The following is a 27,368-nucleotide window of genomic DNA, read 5'->3' as shown; positions in this document are numbered from 1 at the left end:
CCCTTTCCAACCCAAACCATTCTATGATTCTATAGTCCCGAAACCTTTTAACAATATTTCAGAAGAAAACCACAAATATTTGAAGGAGCCATATAGTTTGTAACATACCAGCTGCCCTGAAAAGCAAGAGATAATTATTCCCCTTTCCCTTCTAAACAGACAGGAAAAAAAAGGACAGTAGATGGAAGGGAAATGAGCCCTTGTTGCCTCTTCACATCCCACATAAGAGGATGCTTCAGGAATATTAATTTGACTAGGCCCACAGACAGCATCCAGGCCTCTAAAATTGTGGCACCTTTGATAATTTTAAGCTAACCTTCCTAAACTGTGTGGGATAAGAAGAAGGTTATGTATTGCAGCAAAATGGGCTTGCTTTTAATAGCTGAGCTTTTCACCAGAGTTCTCCTGACTCCGCAACACGTGTCAGCAACGAGGGCACAAAACAAATCACCAGGAGGAATGGAAGGGTCTGAGCTCAGCACAGGGACCATGTTCTGTTCTCTGAACAGCAGTGACTGTGTGGGACCTTGGCCATGGCACGTGATCTTCCTCCACTCCACAGCTCAGAGCTGGGATAATGGCAATTATTCAGAGGGACATTGTGGGGAGCTGTTAAGGGAAATTCATAAATCACCTTGAAAAAGAAAATGTGCTCATTAGGCTGGGCAATGTGATCACCAGTCCATGTGCTGCACAGGGCCTGAATAATAACCACCATTCTGAAGGAAAGGTCTGAATTCTTTCATTGAACATTGGAGCCCCTAGACTTCCTTGGAAGTCTAAGCTGTGCCTAACAGTTAAAAAGGTCCATACCACATGTGAGAATCGCAGCCAGCAATGAAAGCTCAGAAAAATGGATGATCAGCAGAGAGCACAATCATATCTCTGTAACTCTCCATGCACCGGCTCATGAGGCCATTCCCATTTTATCTGCTCATTGAAAAATTCACTTATTTTGCACTGAGAAAAACACACCAGGGACTCTAGTGCAAGAAGACATCATTGCAGAGCAGGCAGGATGTCTTGGGGAGGTTTCCTGGGAGGATTTTGCATCAGTTGCAGACCCAGAGTGTCCCAGATGATGGATACCTGACGAAGCAGCCATGAGAGATCACCGTGCTCTCCCCAGAGCTCACCATGGCCACACTCATCAGAATTGAAATGGACTCAATGGAGCGGGGCAAATGCACACTTTTACTGCTGATGTGCTGCAAATTTAAATATTTCTATCAGGTAGAAGAAACCCAGGCAATGATGGCAATATCAGACCACAGCAGGACTACCAGGAGGTGACAGACTCCCTCAGTGTCACTTGTTTAATTACGTGCAGATACTGCAAATGTTGGCAAGGAAATCAGAGTTACAGTGTGAGGCTCCTGCCCCTCTAAACTGTCTTAACTCTACTGATTTCCACAGATATTGATTTATTTATACAGGCAAAGGCTTTGACTTGAAAGCCCCCTTCCAATTTAATTAATATTCCAAGAGTTAAAAGGGAATGATTTATAAATACATGAAGAGATATTTTGAGGCCAAGCTGGTCATATTTAAAACTGTGAACTTTGCTCAACCTCACAGGAAATTCTGCAGGCTTCTCCATGTTTCTCTTGTGTTGCCTGGCTCTGCCTGCTTGATGGGAAATCTTGACTTTAAATTTCCATCCCTATGCCTGTACCTTACACCTATGAATGCTGGAAAATCCATAAAGAGACTCGTGGAAGAATTTGCTCTGGCACAGAGTAGACAAGCCAATCCTTTGGAGGGGGAGAAGAATGGGACAAAAAGCATCTATTCTGATTTGGGACCAAAATCCTTGTTTGGGAGACCCTGGAGGGTGAGGTCTCTGTTGCTCTTCATGAACATCTTGGTGCTCTGATATTTTTGGAGGATGATACAGGAAGCCCAGAGGGACTCGTTCGCTACTGAAACACCCAAGTTAGGTGCAGACAAGTACAAGGCTGACTCATAAGCCTCGGTTCCTGCCACTAGGGAGCGACAAAAAATCACATTGCAGCAGCTGCAGGGGTTCCCCCTGCGATCACCAAGAGCCAAATAATGTCCCACTTACAGCCTCCTGTTCAGGGAAGCCTCCCTAATGCTAAGGATGCTCATACATTAGGGGTTTTATCAGCTTAATGGCCCACCATTATTGGCTTATTAGTCTCTGTTTCCATAGTCATGGTGAAAAAAAAAAAGCTTGGGGAAGATGGCATTTCTTCTGAAATCTTAATGCCAAGCTCTGGCCCATCCATGAATCCTGCTCTGAAAATGATGCTAGAGGCCATTATCAATTGTCTGGGCAAAGCCTTCCCAGATGATGGATTAGGATGCAGTGACACTGCTGAATGAATGTTGAAAAGAAGAAAGTTCCTGTTGATGCAGAGGGCTCTGGCAATTAGCAGTGATGGAAAGGAAGAAAATGCTGAGAAGAAGCATGTCAGTAATAATGTCTTCTGGTAAATTATTACATCATTGCAAAGTTTGTCTCTCTAACAGCTATCCTTAAACAGCAGGAGGATGGACACCCAGTGGTGCATCAGCACCTGAATGGCATTTTTTAATGGTGGCTGGATGTTATTTCAGCTCTCTTTGGAGAATGGGGGCACCCAGCCAGCCTGCATGAATGCAATGCGTGAGACAGCTTATGACATTCAGAGCCCTGACAGCAGAATGCGTTTCATTTAGGGAACAGCTAGACAGAAACTATTACATTGTTGGAGAGTTATTACCCTCCTGGGCCCAACATTTGTATGCGAAGGAAACCTGTCTTTCACTTCAAGACAAATCACATCCCGCAGCAGTGTGGTCTGGAGCTTTGTGTCATATTCAGGAATTCGGTCCCATGTTCTGACACTTTGGGCAAATAACTTCAGAGTGCTTGGGTGCTGAGAGCCTGGTCAGCGTGGCAGAAAGTCAGGACACGTGGAGGGAAGACACAGCTCTGCCTCTGCCCTGAGCCAGCTCATTTCCAAAATGCACATGGAGCTTCCCAGCCTTACAGAGGTGCCACAAGGATTCGCTTCTTACTGTGGGTGAGATACTCATGATGGAAACCACACGAGTGCCATGTCACAGGCTGAGGTGCTCCAGCCCTGTTTAACCACCAGAAGCATCTTCAGTCTTCTCAGACATTTTAAAAATTGCTGCTGGCAGAAGCAACGTCCCTCAAAATAATTACTTTTTTCCTCAAGTAACTTGCAAGACTCTAAAAGTCTATCACAGCTGAAATGTAACTGTGTGTTTCTGATTGTTTCTTTTCTTTTAGACAGAGGTGGCCAGTGGAGGGAGGCGTGATTTGCTCCATGTCCAGCTGTGCTGTCCACCCAGTGGTATCATCTCTGGCTTTCCTAAACTTTCTCAGCCCACACCAATGCCCAAAGCTTAGCTGGCCTTGGAAAGAATTGTCCCTCAAATAAGTCAAGATCAAGGAAAAACAAGAGAAGGCTTTTGAACTTCCCAGAAACTCCCAGATTCTGGGAAATTCTTTTGGTCAACCAATGTTTTTGAGCTGTTTGATCATTTAACTCCTGTGAGAGTCACCAACCATCATCTCTGGGAAAACCACCAACTTCCCCACTGAGTGTCAGAACCAATGCAGGCAATCAGTCTGTGTGATAGGGTGGTCATTGAAAACCAGAATTTACAGCCCACGTGCCTGCAGTGATTGTTTCTGTAAGATTTAGGAGAGTCACCATGGACCACCTGAGCTAAAGCCAAACTCACCTCACAGCCTTTAACACAATGAATCAGGGAAGGGTGAGGGTACCACTTGAGTCCTGCCGTGCAGACAACACTCTGGAGGGAAGAAATAAAATGAAATTTTAAAAAAGCAACAGGTTAAGACAAAGAAATCAGTGTACAGAAAGTCAGTGTGCTGGCTCCTATGGCTCTCCAGTACTTAACCAATGAAGTTCAGTTCCTAACACCTCTTGTGTTCTCAGGACCTGGCTGTCCTCCAGGTATTTACAAGAAGTGTTGGACTTTACACTTGCAATAACAGAGCATTTGAGATTAAAATAATATTTGAGGTTCTCCAAAAATGTCATGCCCAATATTTCACTCATGGTGGGGGAACGTGGCAGGGAAAGGCAGAGGCACAGGTCCACTTTTGCTCTTGGGTAGGGGGGAGGCATTCTAGGAATTAATTTAGGGATTTCTTTGGTGCTGCCAAGAATTGCTTTCTTTCACTGCCCATCATACCTTACCTTTGATTATTGAAGATGGAAGCAGCTAAAGGTGGATTTTCAGACACATTTTAGCACCATCTTAAATAAAAGCACCTCCCACCACACACATTCAGAATAACCCCCAGACAGGACAGCATCCTTGGCTACATTTTATGAGCTGTATAATAATTTCTCTTCCAACTTTGCCTATAGAAAATAAGTTGCACACTCAGTTTTGGGCAAAAATAATGACCATTCTCCTAGATAATGACACAGAGAGGGACACCTAAAGAGTGGATGAAAACTTTGGCCGGTCAGTGGAGATGGTGGTCCCACACCATGGGGATCCTGGAGATAGGGCTCTCCAATGTTCCTTTGGGGTTGTTGCCCATGGATGAAGCCCTACAGTGTCCAGCTGAGGAAGATGAACACACAGGGACTCACCTAAAGCATGGGGTTGGGGTTGGATGGAGGCCTGGGGAAGGAAGGGATTAACATTTGGGAAGACCCAACGCACAACCCATCCCTTCCCCTGTTCATCTGAGGGCTAATTTATTCCATCTGCAGGGGGAACCTCAGCTTGTTTTTACAGTTCCTGTCATTGGAGGCTTACCTGGCGTGTGCTAGAAAAAAGGACTTTTATACTATCTGACTCGGGCTGTTTATCTTTCCGATGCTCTTGGATTTTCCACTATTAGTCAAGCCCAGCTTGCCCCACCTGCCTCTCAACAGGGCCTGTCTGTGTGAGCAGAGAAGTGGCAGGGGAGGGGAGGATGTTGTTTATCCCCAGGGAAGGAGGGAAGGAGGGAGGGAGGCTGCAAGGTGAGGGGCGCTGCGGTGTCACACGTTCCCCCTTGACAGACAGCTGGAGATTTCCAGGCTGCTGCCTGCCACAAATGGTGAGGGCTTTTCTCCGCCCCCACCCCCTTCTGTTTGTTGCACTTCAGAGGGAAGAGAAAGGAAACTTTCCTAGGTTTGAAAATAAACAAGGCCAATTGACAGAGAGGGAGCGGGGAGAGCAAAGGAAGCGGTTCAAGAGCATTTGAACCCAAGAATTAGAACAAAGTGGAAAAAATTCAGGGGTCTGTCTCCTGTATCCAAGGCCAGCAGACAATAAGTGGAAGAAGTGTACTTCCAAAGAGCACCTCACATTCCCCCGGTAAGAAGCATCAATATTTACAAAACGTCACACTCTGTGAGGGTGTGAGCATGCAGAGGGAACAAAAGAAACCAAATAGCCCTGAACCAGGCTCTTCAGAGAGGAGCTTTCCACACGAGAGCAATCCCTCACAGAGGATGCACTGACTGTTTTCCTGACCCTCCAAGTATTAAAATACCAGCACATCCCTTAAAGGAATGGATGGGAGGTGAAGTTTCTAGGACAGTTCTCTCTGAGTGCTCACTCAAGGTCATCTTCAATCCCAAATACAGCCTTGGGCTGGGCATCCTCAGGGAATGGGAATGAGCCAATGCTCTCCACAGCACAGGAAAGCCTGGAGCGAGGTGAATCGCTGAGTCCTTTGGACATTCCCATTCCTCTGGAGAGGGACCTGCCAAAAGCTTCATAGTTCCATACCAGTTACTTTGTCCTCTCCTTGGATCATCCTTTGCTCGCAGAGACGACTAGAGCTGAATTCAATCCTGCTAACATTCCTGGAGATGGAAGCAGAGGAAGGACCCTAGGCCATAGTCCTGACCCCTTTTTCTGGTTTTCCAAGCCCTCAGTTCCTACCATCCAGCCTGTTTGTACCCTCAGGTTGCTGCTGTGCTGTGTGCAGTGCACTGGGAGAGAGAATGTGAGTAGCGAGAGAGACTGGGCTGTAAAACCGAGAAATTGGGAATGATTTGGATTGCTGGGCATTGTTTCTGCCTATTGCAATTCAAACAGGCATACAGGCGCCACAGGGTGCTGCGTGGGGCACCTGAAATGAACACATGTATAGAAAGCAAGCAAGGATGGGTGAAGGTGGGTACATGAGGATGACCTGATGGAGTTGGTGTGCACAGACAGGTAGACTCAGAATGCCAACAAAGGATGGCATGGTGCATGGAAGCACCACATCCACCACATGGTTCCTGGGGAATAAAACCCATCTGGCACTGTCTCCTGAGAGCTCTGTCCCTTCCCTGTGCTCCCCTGTGCCCCAGGCCCCCATGGTGACATCTGCTGCCCCCATGGTGACATCGGCTCCCCTCGTGCAGCACAGCTGTGCAGCCAGGTGGGGTGACTGGGGTCCTGTCCCCAGCCCAGGAACACCACCCTGCCACATCTGTGTGGGTGCCTGGGACTCCATCTGCTGTGGGGGGAGAGGGAGCCGGGCTGTGCTCCCACAGTAGGTGACAAAGAGCCAAGGAAGCAAATCAAGCTGTCATTTTCTCCTTGTGAAGGAAGACCCAGTGCCTCCGGTGCCGGCTTCCCTCCCGTGGTGGCACTAACACAATGATGTCAACCCTTTGTGGGCTGCAAGGGCATCAGGTTTCCCCCAGAGAGGCTGGTGGAGAGCTTTCCTCCACCTCAGATGGGTCAAGTGTCCCCCCAGGCTGGAGCCCAGGGACTGACATCTCCTGCTTTCAGTAACTCACTCCTCAGCCACTAAAGGAGCAGGACAATTAACCGTGGGCTTTATGAGTGAGAGGATCCGCCAGGAAAGGGGACTCCTCCTATAGCTGCAGATGGAATGGGATCTCCTGCCTTCCCAGGAGTGGAGCTGCTGCACCACAGTGGGTCACATCACTGTTCCTTGACTCAGTTTCCCTGCCACAAAATGAGCCTGAAACTCTCCAAAACCAAAAACAATTCAACAAACAAACAAACAAAAACCTACCAACCAACCAACCAACCAAAAACCCCCAAAAACCCAAACCTAAAAAGCCCCCACAAACAAACAAACAAACAAAACAGAACAAAAAATACTGGGAGGGGAAGGAAGGAGGAAAAGCACAAAACTTTAGTGATTATGGGAGTATTTAAGGAGCATTCCCACTAACAAGTTCTGGACATTTTTAATCCCAGGCTTGCAGCCTGCATGGGAAGAGGGGCCATGGTCACGCTCAGCCCAGCAGAGCTGGGACGTGCAGACCCTTTGAAGGCTCTCCCAGGCATGCACATGCCTGCACACTATTTAGCCTGTCCCCACTCAGCACTAAGGCAAGAACCCAAGTTCAGACAACCTAAGAAATGAGGTGTCTGCTCTGTTTCTCTGCAGTCAATGGGAAAGAGCTGTCAAGCTGTCTCTTGGAGATATTTCCCTTTTTTTTCTCCCCACTGCCTGCACAGTCAGTCTTGGCAGCTCTATCCATCGGTGTCTTCAGCAGCTCCTTGTGCCACACACAATGAAGGGAAAATTGTGGGGACAGCAATGCTGCTGTGAGCACACCCCACAGCAGAATAGAGGTACAGAACATTTCAGGTGATTTTTTTGGTTTTTTTTTTCTTGCTGAAAATTCTGATTTGGAAGACACTGCCAGCTTATACTGATTTCAGCAAACTGTTTCAGACCCAATAAAGCAACTCAACCTAAATGAATTCTGAAAAATACAAAAATATTTACACATTTTGTGAAATGAAATATCTGTTGTTGTTTATTGTTTGAGAGGACATTTAATTTCTAAGTCTTTGCTGTGTTTTTGTTTGTTTCTTTCATTTTCACTAAATAAAAAGTTTACAAAATCTTCTTGGAAATGAAATGCTACGTTATGTTCAAACCAATATGTTTTTTCTTCCAATTTTTTGGTTCACCAAAAATCACAATAACAAGGGTCTCTTTGATTAAGGATTTTTTTTTTTCAATTCAGGAGAACTTTGAGTGAACTGAAAAATCAAGTGATTTCCACAGCTCTGCTCTAAACAACCCTCAGAGAAGGGATAGTTCCTTCTTTCCACTTTGCTTCCATAACAGATGTTGCTTGAGCTGCTACAGACAAATTATTTATTTTTCCTTGTCATCTCTCCCTGTGTTTTCTCCGTCCCCATCCCCTCAACGCTAAGCACCACAGATCAGTCCTGCCTTTATCTTCTTCCCATCCTGCCCTCATTTGTACTTTACTTGTGCCTGAAATTAAAGCAACAAAAAAGTGTTTCCTTTGCGTCATTCAAGCGCTCCGAGGTGCACAAAGACTCACCGTGTAAATGCAACCAGCTGCTCCCTGTGCTCATATGGCACAACAGCAGAGCTGTCACTGGCCATAAACAGAGACACGGCTTATTAATGATATATAACACATTGCCATGGGGACCTTCCCCCAAGGCATCCCAGCCCCATCTCTCCAGGATGCCCCCACTCCCACCAGAGGCAGCGTTTCTCCTGGAGGTGCCCCAAGAGGCTCTGCTCCCCATGGGTGACATCCCATTATCTGCAGAGTTGGATAAGATGGATGTTTTACAGCTACCAATTTTTTAATTAAGGATTTTTTAATCCCTTCCAACACGAGTTCTCCAGCCCAAACCTCACTCTCTAGTCACAAAGCGTTTGTGGAACTTGTATCTGCTCAGGACCTAAAGCTCTTGCAAGATCTTCACCATCAGGGGTGAAAAAAGGGGCTTATTTACTGCTGTGCTCTTGGAAACCATGATTTCTCCTCCATCCCTCACTCCCCTTGTCTCCCCCTTTACTACTCTATGTTTTCCCTGCTGCCTAATGAGCCCTCCAGAGACCTGCAGGTATAAAACTCGTTACAGCTCCCTCCACGTACCCGCATCAATAAGTGAAGGAGTGCAGAGAGAACAGGAGGGAAGCTGTCACTTTATTTCCCCATGAATTACAAACCACTTTAAAGTCTGGCACTCAGGAAAGGGCCAGTGAGAAATTGCCCCTCATACAGAGATAGGGGTTTTCTTTATGTTTCATGCCAGAAACTTGGCAAAGCCTTGGCTTATAAGGCAGTCACAGAACATCAGCGTCTGGAGCGAATGGGAAGCTGGGAAGGACATTATGAGCTTGTCATATTATCTGGACTTAAGTTTCCCACTCCTTTCCCAGATTTATTCTCTTACTCTGCATGAAACAGTGAAGTTCAAAGTGGTGGAGAGTTCTGGAGCCACTTGCTACCCACAGCCAAGGCCAAATTTCAAAAATCCCAAACCCTAGGCATACATTTAGGCATGTAGAGAAGCAGAGAAGCAAATAGACTGTCAAAGCTGCTCAAGACATGCTGGGGCTGTGTTGGCTGCTCGTTCTTCTTAATGGAGTTCAGGTGTGTAAAACAGACTCCTGCAAAGCCAGGCCCAAGTATGTAAAAGCCAGAGGTGTTTGCTCAAGCACCATCAGTAACTTGCACCCTGGTGACACCTGATGTGCCACCGTCTTCCACCACATGCTCGAGCGTGTGTCCAGTTAGACTTCCACACCTGCAGAAATGCCATAAAGCCACAAACACCTGGTTTGTTTGTAGGAACACGAGGGTTTCCAGGAAGAGCTAGGTGAGTGTGCCTCCCCCTGACACCCGAGCGTGGGCATGACACCCAGCAGCTGTTTGCTGCCAGCGGGGCTGAGTGTGAGTGTGTGTGTGTGTGTGTGTGTGTGTGCATGTGGTGTGCACGTCCCCATCAGGGCACGCTGGCACTGCTGTGTGCTGGAGGACGCTCAGGACTGTGAGCAGCTAGTGCTGGCTCTGCGTTTGCAGCAGGCAGGAGGGAGAAGTGGTGACCTCTGGAAGGGGCTGTGCTGAGCAGGCAGCTCTCGCATGCGGGCGGAGGGGCGGGGGGAGCGCTCAGCCAGCTCCGCGGGGTCGGGAAATGAAAAACCCTCTGTATCAGCTGCTTTTGTCGTCCAGGAGCGGCACAGAAAAATCCAGCCCTGCCACCCAAAGAATGCAAAAATACGGAACAGGAGGAAGAAAATAAAGCCTGGCCAGTGCCCTTTCTCTGGCTGTCCATCACGTCTTCCTGCTGGATTTCCAGATCCAACCCCACTGATGTGAGGCCTCTACCTTGAACTGACTTTCACTTGGTAAACACAGACAGAAAGCAACTTGGAGAGAAAGCCACTTGCAAAGAAAGCCACTATGTTACTGGACACAAACACAAGAAAAATCTGGAATTCTTTCCTAAAGGTCCAAATTCCCCATTTTCCACAGGTAACACTGATCACTCACTGCTCACAAACATGCAACAAAGGATGTGGTTCGGACAGTCGCCAGGCACTGACCTTCACTCTCTGAGGGTTCATCCAGTGCTGGATGTCTTGCACGGTCTCGTTCACGCGCAGGAGGATGGGCTCGTGACTGTGATCCAGACAGGAGGTGGTACACTCCGTGCCTGCTCAAAACACAAAGGGGATAAAGCTAAAGGATAAAGCAGGCAGCTTCTGACCCTTCCAGCATCCTTCCAGCTGAAGGACAGGATTACAGCTCATTTTTCCTAAATTGCAATTAGCAGTCAACCATAACTATCACATATCTCATAGCCACACGTGAAGTGCTGAGTACAACCCTGTACTGAGCAGGGGAGCGTGGGGGTGGCAGGTTTTCCAAGGCCTTTTTGAACAAGCTGCAAATCTAAATGTTTCTCTGGCTATTAACTCCAGGAAGGGGGTCAGGTTTTGCGCTTTCAGATCAAGACAATGTGAAGGTTTTTTCCATTTCAACTGTTCTTTCAAGCAGTGGGGCTGATTAGGGAGAGGCTGTCGAACTCATCTCACCTGTGACATGGCAGAAACCTATTGTTTGGTGGGTCAGATTTACAAACATCCAATAATAATCATCCAAAGGGTGACCAAACCTAATGATATTGGAGACCTGCTATCACCCAAGTCCCACAGTCAATGAGAAGTATGCAGAAAGGTAATGATGGCTTTGTTCACACATAAACCTGCTTTTTCTCTGATTAACTGTCATGCCCAGTGGGAATCCTGTCCTTTCTTTATTAAAACATGCTGTGATACTCTGCAGCAATATCCCAGAGCCCTGTGGTGACACAACCATAAGCCCTTGTGTGTTGGACCATTACCATTTCCCCCCTGGAAAATCACTTTTGAATGGCACAGCTGCTGCAAACATGTCATTAGGATTTCTGCACTCCAATCAGCGCTGAGGGAGGAATTAATCTCTGCACTGGTTTGGAGAGCTGAACCTTTGGCTCAACACACGCCTCAGCCTGGAAGGGCAGATTAGGTGTCTGAGGAATTACTGAAGGTGTGTGGGATTCATAGTGACCACGACTGGTTGCTATTATTTTTCCCACCTGCTTCTGCCTTCTCACATTCTCCACTTGGAGGAGTCAGTGGGAGCAGCCAGACCTAGGCTAGAAGGATGGGGAGTGCTTGAGGTTTGTTTTGCTTTCCCAGGACACCTGGAAGTGGCTCCAAGGACCTACTGGATGAGGCCTATTGACACCACCCCCAGAGTGAATGATTGGTTCCTCTCCATGAGCGTGGTGGACACTTTTTCAAAAGGACTTTGGTCAGGCTTTAAAAAATGCAAAGAAGAGAGGAAAACCCCAACATCTGATCCCAAAAGTTGGTGCTGGGTGAGCCTACAAAGTGTGTGGTATGTCTCCATCTGCTGAGAACGAGAGCCAGCGGCCACTGTGCCCTCTCTGAGCTCCAAATCCCTCTCCATAGAGAGCCCCACTCCTGTGCGGGGTTTGCCCCATGCATCCCTCACCTCCATGATGCTGTGTGGTCCCATCCTAGGGTCAGACCCACCAGTCCCTGGGATTGGCACCTGCTGACAGTCACTGTGACAGGAGCCAGAGCTGGCAGGCACCCAGCACTGAGACGCTGCCCTCCAAACCAGGAACTGGGGTTTCTCTCCTTGCAAAAACCTGTCTGGCCCTGGAGGTAACCTCGTCTCAAGGGTAAAACGCCTCTCCACATTAAGAGTCGCCCCAGCCGCTCACTCTCCTGGGCTCCACCACGCTGGTGGAGAGGAGCGGGTCGGGATTGTTTTGATATATGATCTGTAATTGGCATCATTACAGAGCGGTGATCTCATCCAGGTCGTGTTCTCCTCCCCGGGGAGGGAACACAAGGAGGCTCGCAGTCCTGCGCATGGCTGCGATATAATGAGGGAGCCGCGCAAGGAGGAAATTTCTCCAAGTTCAAAGGGACAGGCGGAGGCAGGAGGGGGATGGCAGGGGCTGGCTGGGAGGGGGGCTGCAGGAAGGGGCCTCGCAAACCTGTGTGGGCTGCAGGCAGTGCAGCTCCTGTTGCAGCCCTTACAGCAGGGAGACCCCCAAAATGGGGGCTGGAAGTACAATATGGTGTGTACAGGTCAGAGTGTCTGTCCCTCCCTGCACCTGGGTGACACAAAGCCAACCTGAGCACAGCAGTCATCACCCCTTGCACAGGGAACAGGTATCCCAGAAAGAAGGAGGAAAACAGACCCTTGAAAACAGCTCCTAAACAACTGCCATACCAAAGGGAATGCTCAGCTGGTCTCATACCGTTCCTGGGGAGACCTGAATTGTCCTAATGCTGCATTCTCCTGTCAGCTCCCTGCCTTTCAACTTCTAGGGCACAGGTTTGTGCATGTGGCTGAAGGAGTGGGGCATTACAAAAGCGTAAGAACAAAAGAGGGTACAATCCCTCCCTGGCACAGCCTGGCATGTTGCTGCCCCTGAAAACCAGCTGGCCAAGAAGGCACACCATGAAACTGGAAGCCCTGCAAGGAGCCTGCAGTCAGAGCGTGTTACATGACGCCTGGCCTCTCAGAGCTCCACTTTTCCTAAACGCATTTCCCTGAAAAGCCTCCCCCCATAGCAGGCTCTTGGGCAAACAGGTTACTTGAAGGACTCCTTCCTCCCTCCCTTCCATCCCCATCCTCTCCCTGGTCTCCTGCTCCCACCTGGGGGCAGGTGTGGGTGTCACCCACCTATGCCGTAGCCGCCGGCGCACTGCAGCTTCAGGTGGCTGTTGAGCTGGGTGGGCAGAGCACACTGCCCCTGCATCTCCCTGCACAGGTGGAAGGAGCCACTCCAGGTGCCATCCTTCCGGCAGTGGATCACGTTGCTGCCACGGCCCTGGGAATGAGGGAAGGAGATAGTGAGAATTAACAAAAAAATAGCAAGGAGAGGCTGAGAGATGAGGAGTGAGCAGAGCTGTGGTGTTGGACAAAGTTCTGTTGGAGCTGGAAAAGCCCCTGGTTGGGATTGCCAGTCCTAGTAGCGGCAAGAAGGAGTTTTCTTCCAAAGAATAAAGAAAAGGAAACCTACAGTGTTGATACACACACACACATCTCTTCTCTTCTGTGCAATTCAAGGTCTTTACAAGCCCCTTGCAAGGTCTACACCTTAGAACAGCCCCACTCCTGTTGCAATAGAGGTGCCTTCACCCTGTTTGCCTTCCTCCTTGTTACAGAGAGGTTAGTGTCGAATGCAGACAGCCTTTTTCCTCTTTGCATTTTCAAACCAGTTACATCATCTCTGTTGAAAAAGAAAGAATCCCCAATGGCCATCTGAAGGAGGAAGGGAGAGTGGGACACGAGCTTAGCAGGGCAGAACGTGCTCTTTAGAGCTTGGCTGCCTTGAGTGACAGCAGGCAAAGGGGCTGCGATGGACACGCACAGAGGCAGGTGGGAAGGGCGAAAAGATCCTCTGGTGTGGGAATGGGCAAGGAACAGAATATGACATTTCTCTTATAGAAGAGATTCTTGGTATGATACTGAAGAATGAATACCAAAGTCCGAGGGGAAATATCATGCCCTTTAAAGACAACAAAGGAGTGCGCAGGCAATCTTTTGTCAGATCTATCCACGCGGCGTTGGGGATTTCTGTGCAAACAAGCTGTTCTGTGGGATCTGCAGGCCCAGCTGCCATGGGGCAATGTGGGACATTCAACAGGAGGATGTCTGGTGTGGGTGGGCTCCAAAACTCCTGTGGGGGCCTTACTGGGTGGGAGAATCATGCAGGATCTCTGCTTCTCCTCACCCGATTTTCACGCCAGACACGTTGTCTGCTGTCTACCCGCCCTGCTCTTGGACACTGTGCAGGATATCTTTGGGGATTCTTTAATGTGCTGTCCATGCTGGGATCCCTGCAGGACTGCTGAGCGTTTTGGAGGAGCTCTGCCCCACAACTCACACCCATTGTTGCACAGGGACCTGCAAAAGCCCCTGGTACCAGCATGGAAGAGGGTTCAACCTTCAGTGGTAGTCTTGTCCTTAATATCCTAATGCTTCCCTTTTCTTGCTCATCTTTGTTAATGAACACAGTGTTTAGTGAGATGCAAAGTGGTATTAGCAGCAGACTACGGTGTGGGACCTGCTTCCCCTTCTCTAGACATCTGGCCATTGCCAGAAGTAATAAGGAAATCATATGAAAGGAATAATGGAGCAGATGGACTCAGGGTGAGATCCTGCTTGGTGATTCTCACCTAAGGGCCAGTTTGGCAGAGATTGATTAATTTAGATCTGACTGTTTATATGATTTGTGTACAATATGCAGAAATGGAAGACCCTTGCTCTGGTGCCAGGGGAGGTACCTGCTTAAATGACCATTACATTCCTGGTGATTAAGAGATGCTGTATGTGCAGCCAAGTAATGGTCTTCCAGCATGGTGACAGAGTCAGGAATAAATTGCTAAATTATAATTGAGCACAATTTGCTGTTTTAGCAAGTCAGTGCACTTCCCTTGCAATTTTCATGTCAGGGTTCAAATGTGATTCTCAAAGATGAGCCATGAAACCTGATTTAAGTTCCTGGAGCTGGCTGTGTTTGAGGGTACTCCTGTATAGTTGCAGCAACCTACTCAGAGATCCCAGGATATCCATTGCTATAGTAACATCCTGTCCATCATCCCTTGACCTGCAAAATCTCTTGTGAAAACCCCTGCTGGGTTTCTTGCTTGGATGCAACGTGTATTATCACCTTATATAGCTGAGAGAGACTTAGTGGGGTTTAATCCTTAAATAATTAACACCTCTCAAGTGGTTCTGGCTTGTGCCAGGAGCTCTTGCTCTTCTTCTGTAGCCTATTTTCTGAGATATCTGAAAATACTTTTCACTGTAAATACCTTTCTCAAGATTTTATCTGCTCCTTTGCCCAAGGTGCTTTCGCAGCTGAGCAGTCACTCCTCTCCCTCCCAGTGAATAGACAGAGCTGTATCTCTTCCTTCCCAGAGCTTACTTCATTACTGCTGTAACCCTGACTCCACTGCTTGCTCCTCTTCGTGTTCACCTCATTTAAAAGCAAACACAAGCCCGTTCCACCAGCTGTCATTGCCCTGGATGTCCCAATTTCCCCACACTGGCAGTGCTGGAACACAGCATGGGCCGTGCTGCCCCTCTGAGCAAGTGGTGGAGGCACAAAGCCACAGCTGCTGTGTCCCAGAGCTCCCACCCCCTCTGCCTGCAACTTCTCATTTCACGCTGCTCAAAACCTCACTCCAAGTCTTAAACAAGGAAAACTTTCCCAGGTGCCCTGATGTGAAACGCTGGGGCTCTGTCTGTTGTCACCATGCAGAAGGCAGGACAGAGGACAGGGAACAGGAGCTTTTAACATGTGGAGCAGGTACCAGAGGTGTCTTTCACATGACTGCCCCTAGAGCAGGGTTGGTACCTTTTTAAAGGTTCTCAGACTCTGATCTGATGATCTGAATTCTGATGATATGAAACAGCCCTTGTCAGAGCACACCCTGCTACAAGCAGTGCCTGCAGTTGCTGCAGCTTCCACATCCCCACTTTCTCTTCCCAAGCAGAGGGAGCAGCAGCAGCACTTCTGGGAGAAGTTACTTATCTCACAAACTATAATTACCTCTGGTGAGGAAAACTAGGCATTTTAAATAAGATAGTAGAGGCCAGACCTTCTCATATCAGTGAACACAGCTCCCAGGAAGCCAAAGGCAACATGCTGATTTGTGCCAGATGGGAATCCGACCTCTGATGCCAAATGACACCTTCACAGCCAGAAAAACATGGAAGTTTAGAGAGAATTCACCTGAATAGCTGTAATCCCTATGGTGCTAAATTATCACACAACACACAGAGATAAAATGGTAAGAACTGGAGAGAAAAGTGAGGTAAAACAGAATGAATATATGGGATAAGTGTAGATAACTCATATTCTACTTACTTTGATTTGTTGCTGCTGATTTTCTAGCCAGATAAAGCCACTGTGGCAGATTTTTCTGCCATTTACTGTCTAGAAACGGTAAGTCAGCCACTTCTAATCCTCCACAGGTAATAGTTAATACTGTTACTACTATCATAGAAAATAATCACTACTATCATAAAAAGTAATATTTCCAGGCTCTCCCTCAACTTTAAACATGATTTTTCCTTTTGCATTTCCCTGGTTTTGGAAGAGCTCAATATCCCTTGGCCTCTCCAAGATAGGGAAGGTATGAAAAACCAGACTTGTGTGGGCTGAGGTGGTTTGGGTAAGGCAGACTCACCGACTGGCTGTCATCATCCTCGCACTTGATGCGGCACTCGCTGTTGAACTGGAAGCCGTTGGAGCACTGGTAGAGCCCGTGGAACTTGGAAGGTGGAGGGTCACAGGTGACGGGCACGCAGGCGCCTGGCAGCCACGTGCCGTCTTGCGTGCACTGGATCTTAAAGGCTCGCCTTTTTGTGCAGAAAAAAAGCAACATTTAGTGAATGGCTGAGTCAGCAGGGAGCCTCCAAAGGCTCCGAGCTCTGCTAGCAGGTTGCAGGAGATGGGCGTGCTCGAGCTTTTAACACTCGGGGAACAAGTTGTGAATCTGCGTCATGAGGTCTCTGAGCAAAAATAACAATTATTTGCAAAACCAACATTGAGCTGCCCAGCCTAAACTCCTCTTTTGGCCTTGGACACATCTCCCAAGAACTCAGCTTCCCAGGCTTGTGGGCTGTGGTTGGTTTGAAGTGGGTTTGTGCAGAGTCAGAAGTATACGACAGCACTAACCCTTTTCTTCAGGGTTTCAAAGGGGACTCCCCAGGCTGCATATCAAAGGGGTATTTCTAAGATAAAGTCTGTTTTTTTGAGCACTGGTCAGGATTTTTAAAGAAGCCTAAGTGAGCTGGGTGCCTAAACTGACCCTGCACAGCTATCTGCATGAAGGAATTGTTCCATGCTATTCCCTACGGCACACAGAGTCTGCGACAAACAACCCCTTCCCAAAATCATTGTAACTCATGGCTTTCTGAACCAGGCTGATGGCATAGCTTTAGTCTTTCACGTACTTTCTTGATTTTCTGGAGGATCCGGGGACGTGGTAGCCTGGTTTGCATTTGTACTTGCAGAAGGAGCCCACTTTGTGCTTGTCCTCTCGGCAGCGCGAGGTCTGGAGATCCGCATTGGGGACGATGGAGGGTGCTCGACACATCAGCTCACACAGGGCCTCAGGAAAGGACCACAGCCCATCCTCCATGCAGGTCAAGTTGCTGTTGTTTCCTGAGAAGAACAGTGAGCAAAGTTAACGACGTTCAGCAGGACTATTTTCTTTTGAAATGTTGTTACACCCATAAGATATCAAAAGCCCCCTCAGCCGATTTGACAAATTCAGCTGCATTGAACATTCATATGTCCTGTGCGTTCTCTCGCTCTAGATGATGTCATTAAATCATTTAGGACTCTGCTTTCAGGTGACAGGCAGGCAGTGCTTATTTCAGGAAATGCTATAGCATAGGGGAAGCCACACGGGCTTTGTCATCTTTTGTATTTCTCTTCCTTATTTTGTTCCTCTCTGAAAGGAAGCTTGTTTCATACATCAACTCCCTCCTCTCCAAAGCCATGGCTTTAACAGAGGGTTTGGTGCCATCACATTCTTCATTCTGCTTCTGTGTTATATCTTTTCCCTGAATCTGTCCCTTTTATTTCAATTTGGAACCTTTTGGAGCAGCGTCTGTTAGTATTAGAGTCACTACTCCAACACAATGAGGAGCCATTCTCAGCTGGGGACTCTCAGTCCTTGGGGACTACTGTGATAAATATGATTCATAATACTCATTAGGGACTCATTTTCCTCAGGAAGCTTTCTTGGCCAACACCTCAAAGGTAAAAGGTACAATAGATCTATTTGCCTCTGCTATGACCTACTTGACTTCAGAAGGTTAAGCTAAAAGTAGCCCAGTCTCAGTGTATTTTACATTCTTTGTTATTCTATACCATATGTTGAAAAGGAATAAGCTTTTCCTAAGAAACAAAGCACAGCTATGAGCCACTAACCCTTCAAAAATCCCTAATATTCCATTGAAATCCCTGAGCATTGCTGCAGGAACTCTTCTCAACCCACAAGGCATATTTTCAACAGTGAGCCAACTTCGGAGTTATCCGAAATAATACTGACAAACTGCTAACCCCGGAGCAATGCCATCTCTCTGCAAGGGGAGGAAGAGAGCCGGGGCATGAGGCTGGAATTCAAAGAAGAAGAAAACAAAAGGCTCTGGAGGGCTCAGGAAGGTATGTGGAGGAGCCCTCCTGCCCTGGCCTCAAAGATAAGAGAAGCCACATTAAATCAGCCCCGGATTTCTCTCTCCCCTCCCCAACTGCAGATGATTGCAGAGGCATTTTGTGCAGGAGGGAGCTCTTTTCTGGAGCACCAGCATGTTCCTCTGCTCTGACTCATGCAGCAGCTCCCAGCCCAGCCGTGGTGATATCATACTTGCCACTGCAGAGCGATAAGCTGTGACATTACCAACAGTGGCTGTCATGACGTCAGTGATTGAATTAGGCATGACTCATTCCAACGCCGTTCTCCAGAAGCTTTGTGGCAACATTTATTAGTCATCAGTGATGGCTCTACACCAAACGGAGCCTTTACCTCACAGCTCAGTGTTTCTGGACAGAAGTGAAGTGATGCTACACACCAGAGCTGCAGCCCCTGATCTGGGGTTGGTTGTCATCCCTCCAGCTAACCCCTGCCTGAGTCATCAGCTCTTGTTGGTCATGATGACTATAATTATTTTCACCGCCCGCTCAAAAATATTTAAAGCACTTAAAATGAAATAACACCTTTTGTTGAAGATAGCCCTGTGAGTGTCTAAACAGAAAAAGGGAGGTTTTTGCTAAAAAGTAGTCTTATTTTCTCTTAACTATCCTTTGAGTAGTCATAACGTTGTGAAGTTTCTCTTAACCTTTTGAGGAGTCATAACTTTGACTGTATGTTGGCTGGTTTTTGTTATCTCCCATCAGAATTAAAAATAATTAAGCAATTTGCTTATATATGAAGAAATCAACATAGCCTTTCCCTGAAATGAAGAATGCTTCCCATGCCTTCCTTCTTGGGGTTTGCAATGAATCCCAGCAGAGAAGGAGATACCATGGGTAAAAAAAAAAAAAATTATACAGTGTTTGTACCTGAGTTGACAACAGCAGTTAAGTTTATTTACAAGATGGACAAGTTCCTTCAAATTAACAATTTTCTTGTTTCCTGAGGACCAGATCAAAAAGGGAAATGTGCCAGTGAGCAGAAGAGTTGATGGTGATGAGAAGAGGATGGGGATGTTAGCAGAAAAGTAGCAGGGAAGAAGATCGAGAGGACAGAGGGTGGCAAGCTGTGTAATTTCTAGGGGAAAAAATAAAAGAAAAAAGGAAAGTGTAATGAGTGCCAAACAAGAAGAGGACAAGAAGGTCAGAGTAGAACAAAATGAGTGTGGAAAAGGAGAAGGGTGATGTTGAATTAGAAAGAAACAGTGATGGGGGTCTGTGTCATTGGGACATGGGGCTTTTCAGTCTTCTCTTGTCTTTCCAAATACATAGAGGAGGCATAGAAGGGAAACAGACAGTGGAAATAGACAAAGCATGGGAAAGAAGATGAGAGAGTTCAATCTGATTTATCCCCATGACTTTTCCATGTTTTGGTTGTATGGAAGCAATATTCCCTGTCATTACTGCCTGGCCAGCCACGATCAAGGAAAGGTCAAAGCAAGGTAATAGAGAGATGCAGAAGAACTTAACTTCTAATATAAATAAACCTTCCATAGAGTCCCATAATTCTTCCTACTTAAAATATCATGAATAACTCTAAACCAACAGCAAGAGCAACATGTATTCCTGAGAGCAGTCTGTGTTAGCTGTGTCTCTCAGGTCACTGCACAGACACCCCCCAATACCTTTCAGAAGAGCAGGAGGCCGGCAAGTGAAGGAGCATTTCTTGCCAAAGGTGGTCCCCTCGCTGCAGTTGAAGGTGGCAGGGTAGACATGGTACTGGTCTGGGACACCACAGTCCACGGGCTCACACGTCACCTGCTTGTTCCACTTCCCATCCATGCACGTCATGGTGACGCTGGACTCCGTCTGGAAAAAGACACACGGCTACAGCCACACAGCCAGCAAGGGAGAGATCAAAACCATTTCAATCCTAATAGCCGCAATTTTGGCTCACAAGTTAAGCACAGCCATGTCTGGCCCCTACCATCATCATTTGGACAGCAGCTACCAAACCCACCAAGGTTCACAAGGAACAGTGTCAGAAAAAGGATTTTCTGTCACATCTGGGGTGAGACACCAAAGCGCTTCCATAGAAAGAGTGCAGCTCTACAAATAATCCAAACTCTTGTCTGGCCTCCTGAGACAAGGAGAGAACCTGCTGCTCTCCGCTGCCATCAGAAAGCAGCACAAGCCTGAGCTGTTTGGAGCTGACAGCTGTCCCCCATCCCTGTCACCTCTGCAGTGACAAAGCCACTCCAAAGGGATCCCCCTGTGCTTCCAAGTAGTCAAACTTGTTTTTAGGTTTGAAATAAAAGCCAAACTGACATGAAGCCATTTGGGACTCTCATCCAGGCTCTCCCGAGAGGTGTCAGTCACCCTTGGATGGGGATCTCAGGGGAAGTGCCTGGGGCCACATCAGCATTGTGTGCAGACACTGACAGCTGCTGCTGTGGCTTCCCTGGCAGAGTGCCCCAAGGCTCCGCACAGAACCAGGGCCCTGCTGTCCTGACACCATGGACACGAATGCCTGAGGGACAGAACTCTTCTAGGAGAAATTTACCAGGAGTGTCCAGAGTGTCCTGCCCATAACTGGCACCTGGAACTTGAGAGGGTGTACACAGTGTCAGTGCCTGTGCTCTGACTTCCCCAGAGTCACTCTACCATCACAGCTACACAGAAACTAAACTTCTGTGGATCTGGGGAATAATCCAAACTGCACAACACACTGGAATCCTGGAGTGCTAGGGGCAAAGAAGAAAAATAAGGGGGGAAGTAAAGAAGCCACCCATCTAAAGCTAAGATGAATTTACTGAGTGACTGAAGGACAAACAGATGTTGGCAGAGAGAACTGAGTAAACAACATATCCACTTTCTAATTAAAAATGGAAAATTATTAAAAGCTAGAAGAATCTAACTCTTCCCTTCACACCAGAATAAAGAGAGGGACAGAGGTTAAGAAATGTGAGAAACCCAAACATAAGAAGGGGAAGATGCTGGCGAGGAATCTGACCAAGCCATACAGCAGCACTCCTCTGCCTCCAGGGAATATTTTATTCAGGGCTGGTATGCTCACAGGAGATTTGCACCGCCGGCCATTGATCTGGGTTTATAAAAGGAAAGGGAATTTTTCTAGCACACATCAAAGGGACCTGGATTCCCTTTTTACAAAAACACCCTAATGGTTTCAACAGAAGTTCAGACCTGTCTCCCTTTGATATATGGTTGCATTCAGAATGGAAAAAGCAGTCCCTGAGCTGGGAAACTGGACACTTCCCAAGTGGGCACAAAACCCCTTTTCTAGACCGTGGAGTTTATTTAAACAGGGAGCACTGCTGATGGAAAAAAATGTCTTTTCTACAAACGCAGAGTAGCACATTCTGGGATACTCAGAGCCATCAGGTGAAGTGATACTGTGTGTTCACATTCCCAATAATCTCCCTCCCCAATGGCTGTTAATTCTGCCTTTGTTGTTTATCAGAATATCTGTACCATTAAAAAGTGTATATAAACTGTAGGCAGTTGATGTCCTGAAGATTCCAGGGTGTTGCAGTGTGATGGCCACAGGAGAAGGGATCATACAGAATATTCCCATGTCTTGCAAACCATCAGCACTCCAGGATGAGCTGCTCCAGCACCCAACAAAGCCATCCATCCATTGCCCTTTAACAGATGCTATTATCAAATAACACAGCAGCAATGTGGCTGTTGGAACTTAAAACACAAACCCAAGCTATTGATGTCAATAAACTCAAGCTAATGATGTCAGGGGCTATCCAAATATTATGGAAAAGACATGAGTCTTGCATAGTTTCATGTTGGATACTGGATCCATGATGAGCAGAGAGAAGCTGTATCAATGATAAGCGATTCAGTTCCAGGAATAAAGTTATTGGTGTTGCTGTGATCTAGTTTAGGAATAAATGAATGTTTCTACTAGTTGTTACTGGCTGGTGAAACACAGTGTGGTGCATGAGGAAGTTTCTCTAACGACAGTGTTGCACATCAGATGTACCTCTGCAGAGCACCAAAGAAACAGAAACCAGAATATAACACAACAATTCAAACAGAAGCAATATCTGTGCACGTCACTCACACCTTACAAGGATTGTTTTGCCCAGGCTACCACTTGTGAGAGTATTTCAGCTGCAGCCTGTGGCCTTTGTTAGCAGAGAGCAGCAGGACACCAGAGCATGCTGGAAGTGCCACAGGTTGGGATCTCTCTTTGGGAGAGATTCCTCTCCACACCCACATTCTCACTGACCTTTGTGCCCTTGTTCTGGACCTTGATATCAAAATGTTAATAATTAGTGTCTCCATGTTTTCATCTCTGGGTTTTTCCCTGTGATATTTTCCCCACAAAGCCCCTAACCTAATCTGTAAGAGTTCTCAGACCCCTATGGATTTTCCTCTTCCTGGCACACTGGGAAGGCCATTCCCCAGCAGAGAAGCTGTGCCCTTGGAGGTAAGACCCTGGCCACTCAGCTTTTCCCAGTAATTTGTTCCATGTTTCGTACGATGGAAGCTGAGGTTTTCAAGGTCAGACATAATAATGGCACATTTTAGAGCATGTCTATCATGTCATCACTCGAAGCACACGCAATTCTGCAGCAGGACACAGCAGAAAGCATTCCCTGCAATGGACACAAAGACCAGTGGCTCTGGAAGCAAAGAGGACAAACCTACCCCAGAAATTATTGCTGATGGCACCCACCAGCTTTTGACTTTCAGTGTCACACCTGAGGGTGGGATCACTGCAGCGCCCAGGGACAGCACCCCTGGCTGCTGAGCAGGATCCTGTCCCTCCCCAGCTCCATGCCTCACCCTGGAGGCATTTATGAACGACTCAGCCCTTGGATCTGGTGCTGGGTCTTATGGCAGCATCTGCCCGTGCCTGTGCAGCTCTCCCAGCCGGAGCTGAGCAGGCACGTGCCTGTTTCGCCTGTCTGATCTGACAAGGTCACCCAGCTCACAGCAGCCCACACGAAGCACTTGGCTTTCTCATCTGGTTTATTAGCTGTCACTTTGGGCACTTTGTGCTGCTTTGACTGGCATCACAGCAACTGCTTCCCTTCATGTCCTGCCTTCCAAAGGAGGCTTGAGCAAGGAGGGAGGGTGGGCAAGGAGGAAAGAGGGGGGAGAGAAAAGGGGCCTCCAAAGATACAGTGAAGAGGATGCAAACTTAAACAAATCTGGTGCCAGAAAGATTTGTTTCTCTGGACTTTTAACAGCCTGGGAGAATTCATGTCTCCTTCCTGCTGCCCAAGATCCCAGCCAGCCCCTTCTTCAAGTGATGCTTCACGTGTGAAGTTTCCTCTCCTTAAAAATGAACAGCTGTGCCCTCCCCTCTAAGTATTCTTCCACTTCTGCCCACTACTGTGCCTCTAATTGAACCCACATGAGCCGTGCTTTCTTTTCCTGGCATGATTGATGATGCCTTTGCACAACATTAGGGAGCTGCTGGGTTTTAAATAACACCTCTTGACCAGAGCAGCAGTGGTGGTAGCTTCAAGGAGAGATGACAACAAGTCACTGAATGAGCAGGGCTTTCAGTGAAGGACAAGGGGGAGGGAAGCACTGAAAGACAAAGGGGGGAAAGAGGAAGAAGACAAGAAAGAGCGATGGAGTTGTCAAAGGGGGGTGGGAAGAAATCAGGGAGGGAGAATGAAAACATCCCCAAGATCTTCTTTGTGAGAAAGATACATGAAGGATTTTGCTCCATCACTATGCAAAGCCCTTTGTTGTTGTTGTTGAAGTCCCTAAATGAGGATGAGAGAGAGCCCAAGAGTCTGTAAACAGCTCAGCTTTCTTTTTCTTTTCAAGCAGCAAAGAGTTTCTGCTGCACAGAGTGCTGACGAGTTTTGGGGTTTGGTGATTTTACAGGGTTTTAACAGAATTTGGGAATAGGAGTTTCTCAGAGAGGGAATGAATGAATGTTTTGCCCTAAAACTGATTAAAATGGTGGCTTCAGAAGACACAGAGTCTAGAAAGTGCAGAAACTGTTAAGAAGATTTTTCAAAGACCCTTTAGATGTAAAAGATTGATTTGAAATATGACTTGTGCCCCTACATCACCAAGGTGCTTTTGAAAATGCCACTTTTTGTTGCTCTCTTTGCCATTTTTTTTTTCTGTCTTTCAATGAAAAAGGAAGACAAATATGGTTCAGATGCCAAACAAAGGTGTTTCCACTGGTCTGTGGATCACCTTCACCAGCATGTAGTGGTCATGAGCCACTGATGGTCAGTTTGCTCTTTGAGACATTGCACCTCATCCTCCTCCTACCCATGAGTGTGAAACATCAACATCTGCAAAACTGCTTCCTTCCTCCTCTTCCTCAGGCAGCTCCACACACTGACAGTCAAATGAGAAAAAAGGTATCTCTATACCCTCCAATTAGTCAAATAAGTGAAATAACCAAGTAAATGTCAAAAATGAAACAAGGAACAGCTTCGTGCAAGCCATGACAGCAGGTCCCTCTGGCCATGGACAACCACCCATGTGCCTTTTGTCACCCCCAAATGCTTGTGACTGGAAGAGCAACTGAAGCTGGAAAGCAAGTAAGGAAGAAGCACAATGCCTTTTGATGTGAGAAATCCACACCATGGATTCTGGACTTTCTCAGATAATTCATTTCTTGTCTATACGTTCCACAAGTTCTGTTTTGAAGCACCTGACACCAAGAAATAAAACAAGATGATAGTGAAAGAAACTGTCTGTTCCTTTCCAGAGGATCTCTGAAGCACACTAACAAAACTTTAAAGGACGTGTTTAATGTGCTTAGCTGGTCATGGGTATTTTTAAGATGCTCCACTCCTTCCCTGATTTGAACAGTGAATGCACAGCACTGAGCAAAACAAAGCCACTGGCCTCAGGGGGTTTTATTGGTGGAAAAGACAACGAAGTGCAATAGCAGAGCAGGGTGAGAGGAAGCGTGTTGTAATAGGCAGTGAATCACATTAGTGAGGGGTGCTAAAATCCTCTGCTCCTGTCATATGAGTCTGATCGAGGCTCTGAAACCAAACTTCTCCCAGCAAAACCATGCCCAGCTGGCTGAGCCTCCCCAAAAGGTAATGCCTGCATTTAAATAACACAGGGCTGGTGAAGCACACTCAGGCTGTTTTATTTGGTTTGTGATCCCTGTGTGCTTCATGTGCCCCATGTACAGATCCCTTCCAACAATTTCCTGGTTCAGCCACTCAGGCTCGTTTTGAGAACTGGTTTTCTGTTCTGTAAAAATGCTCAGCTGGAGCTGGGGTTCTGGTGCTGATGCCAATTAGGATGGAAGAGGCCCCAGCTCGCGGGGTCCTGTATTTGTTTTGTAATTGAGTTGAAAGGGTTGACTCATTCCCCTCCACTCTGTCTCCCCCCTCTGTGAGCTTATGAAGAACACAGTATTTCACAAGCACAGACAAGCTGCCCAGTGTGGCTGCCCCAGCCCCTGGCCCAGATGTGAGGCTGCCCCAGATGTGAGTGCTGCCCCCACAACCAGGGAGAGAAGGTGCTGATGGGGGAAACCACCCCCATGTCTCACTCAGAGGATGTGGCAGTGGTAGAGATGAGGGCACAAAGTGGGGTGTCAGCCTGCATCCCCCTGTCCCCAGCATCCTGCTCCCAGGGCCATGCTGCACGTGCACCTAATCCACTTGCCCCAGCACAAAGCATTGGATTTTTTTTGATGTTTAAACAAATTGCTAGCTTTCCTCAATACCGTCCTCACTGCATGAAAATGTGCTGCTTTTGTAGGACTGGATTATTAATGCATGGATTAGAGAGGATGGGGAGCATTGCCTGCCCTGCTGGGAGAGGTTTTTGGTGATTTGTCTGGAAGCAAAAAGGTTTGGGTGTTTCTGTGCCCTCCATGCTGCACATGTCAGGGCTGGGAACAGATGGACTGAAACACTGCAAAGGAGTTAATATGTTGTTAGCCTCAATCTGAGGACTCAATATTAGGAATTTTACCCAGAAATTCGTTGTGCAAAAACACGAGCATCCTACTCCCAAAACACCAACCCCTCTACGCTCTCTACTCAATGAAACCAAATGGTTTGGCTGAGTAGCACCAGTGAGATCAAACAAGGACTGAACTCAAACATTTTGGTTTGAAAATTTCTAAATTCAGGGAATGTCTGAGCTTTGCTTATTGCCAGAAACTCTTCCTACAGAGTCAAAGAGCTCCTGTTCTGACGACAAGAATTTGGACAAGACCTTATCCCAAGGCTGGGCTGAGATTTTAGCGTCTACCCTGAGTTACCCCTCAATTTCTCCACAGCTGTTTGCTCATCCTGGTCTTGTGCATCACAAAAAAACCGCCGTGGCAGGACAAACCTGGCTCTTGACGAGATCATCATCCCTGTGGATGTGCAGGATGTAGCCAGCCCTGCAGCTGACGTTGCACTGGGCGCCGCTGTCCCAGCCGCTGCCGCCGGTGCAGTTGAGCAGCGCGTTCTCGATCTCCAGCCGCTGGCAGTCGGTGGCTTCGCAGGAGTAGTGGACACAGCTGGGAGGGAGACAAGGAGTGGTGGTGGTGTTATTTGTTGACTGACAGACTTTGGTCAGAGAGTTCTGAGCCCAGCTCAGGAAAGGGCTCCACAGCCTCTTGGTGCATGTCCTGAAGGACAGTGGGCACAGTGGTGACAAAGACAGCAAATTAAAGGGTTTGTAGCAAAAGGGAAGAGCCTACCAATTCTGCAGAAGCATCTTCTGTTCTGCAATATTCCACTGCATTATGACCTCCCTATTCTTGTATTAATGCCCATTTCTCAATCCATCCATCCATCCATCCATCCATCCATCCATCCATCCATCCATCCATCCATCCATCCATCTCTCCATCCATCCATTCATTCATCCATCCATCCATCCATCCATCCATCCATCCATCCATCCATCCATCCATCCATCCATCCATCTCTCCTGTG

General features: G+C 47.4%; 1 protein-coding gene across 1 annotated transcript in view; it reads right to left on the bottom strand.

Moving 5' to 3' along the window:
- The window catches only part of PAPPA (pappalysin 1), a 175,419-nt gene that overhangs the window by 12,021 nt on the left and 136,030 nt on the right, over positions 1–27,368 (bottom strand). The window contains exons 14-20 of the mRNA XM_059486423.1: positions 26,776–26,947; positions 20,136–20,319; positions 17,265–17,475; positions 16,496–16,667; positions 12,978–13,125; positions 10,313–10,422; positions 3,724–3,795 (exon numbers count right to left, since the gene is read on the bottom strand). Of these exons, the coding sequence (XP_059342406.1) occupies positions 3,724–3,795; positions 10,313–10,422; positions 12,978–13,125; positions 16,496–16,667; positions 17,265–17,475; positions 20,136–20,319; positions 26,776–26,947 (1,069 nt within the window). The remainder of the gene's footprint in view (positions 1–3,723; positions 3,796–10,312; positions 10,423–12,977; positions 13,126–16,495; positions 16,668–17,264; positions 17,476–20,135; positions 20,320–26,775; positions 26,948–27,368) is intronic.

This window comes from Ammospiza nelsoni, chromosome 20 (genome assembly GCF_027579445.1).
Source record: "Ammospiza nelsoni isolate bAmmNel1 chromosome 20, bAmmNel1.pri, whole genome shotgun sequence".
NCBI classification, from domain to species: Eukaryota; Metazoa; Chordata; class Aves; order Passeriformes; family Passerellidae; genus Ammospiza; species Ammospiza nelsoni.
The sequence above is the reverse complement of the archived record's forward strand: the minus strand, read 5'-3'. Positions and strand labels throughout refer to the sequence as shown.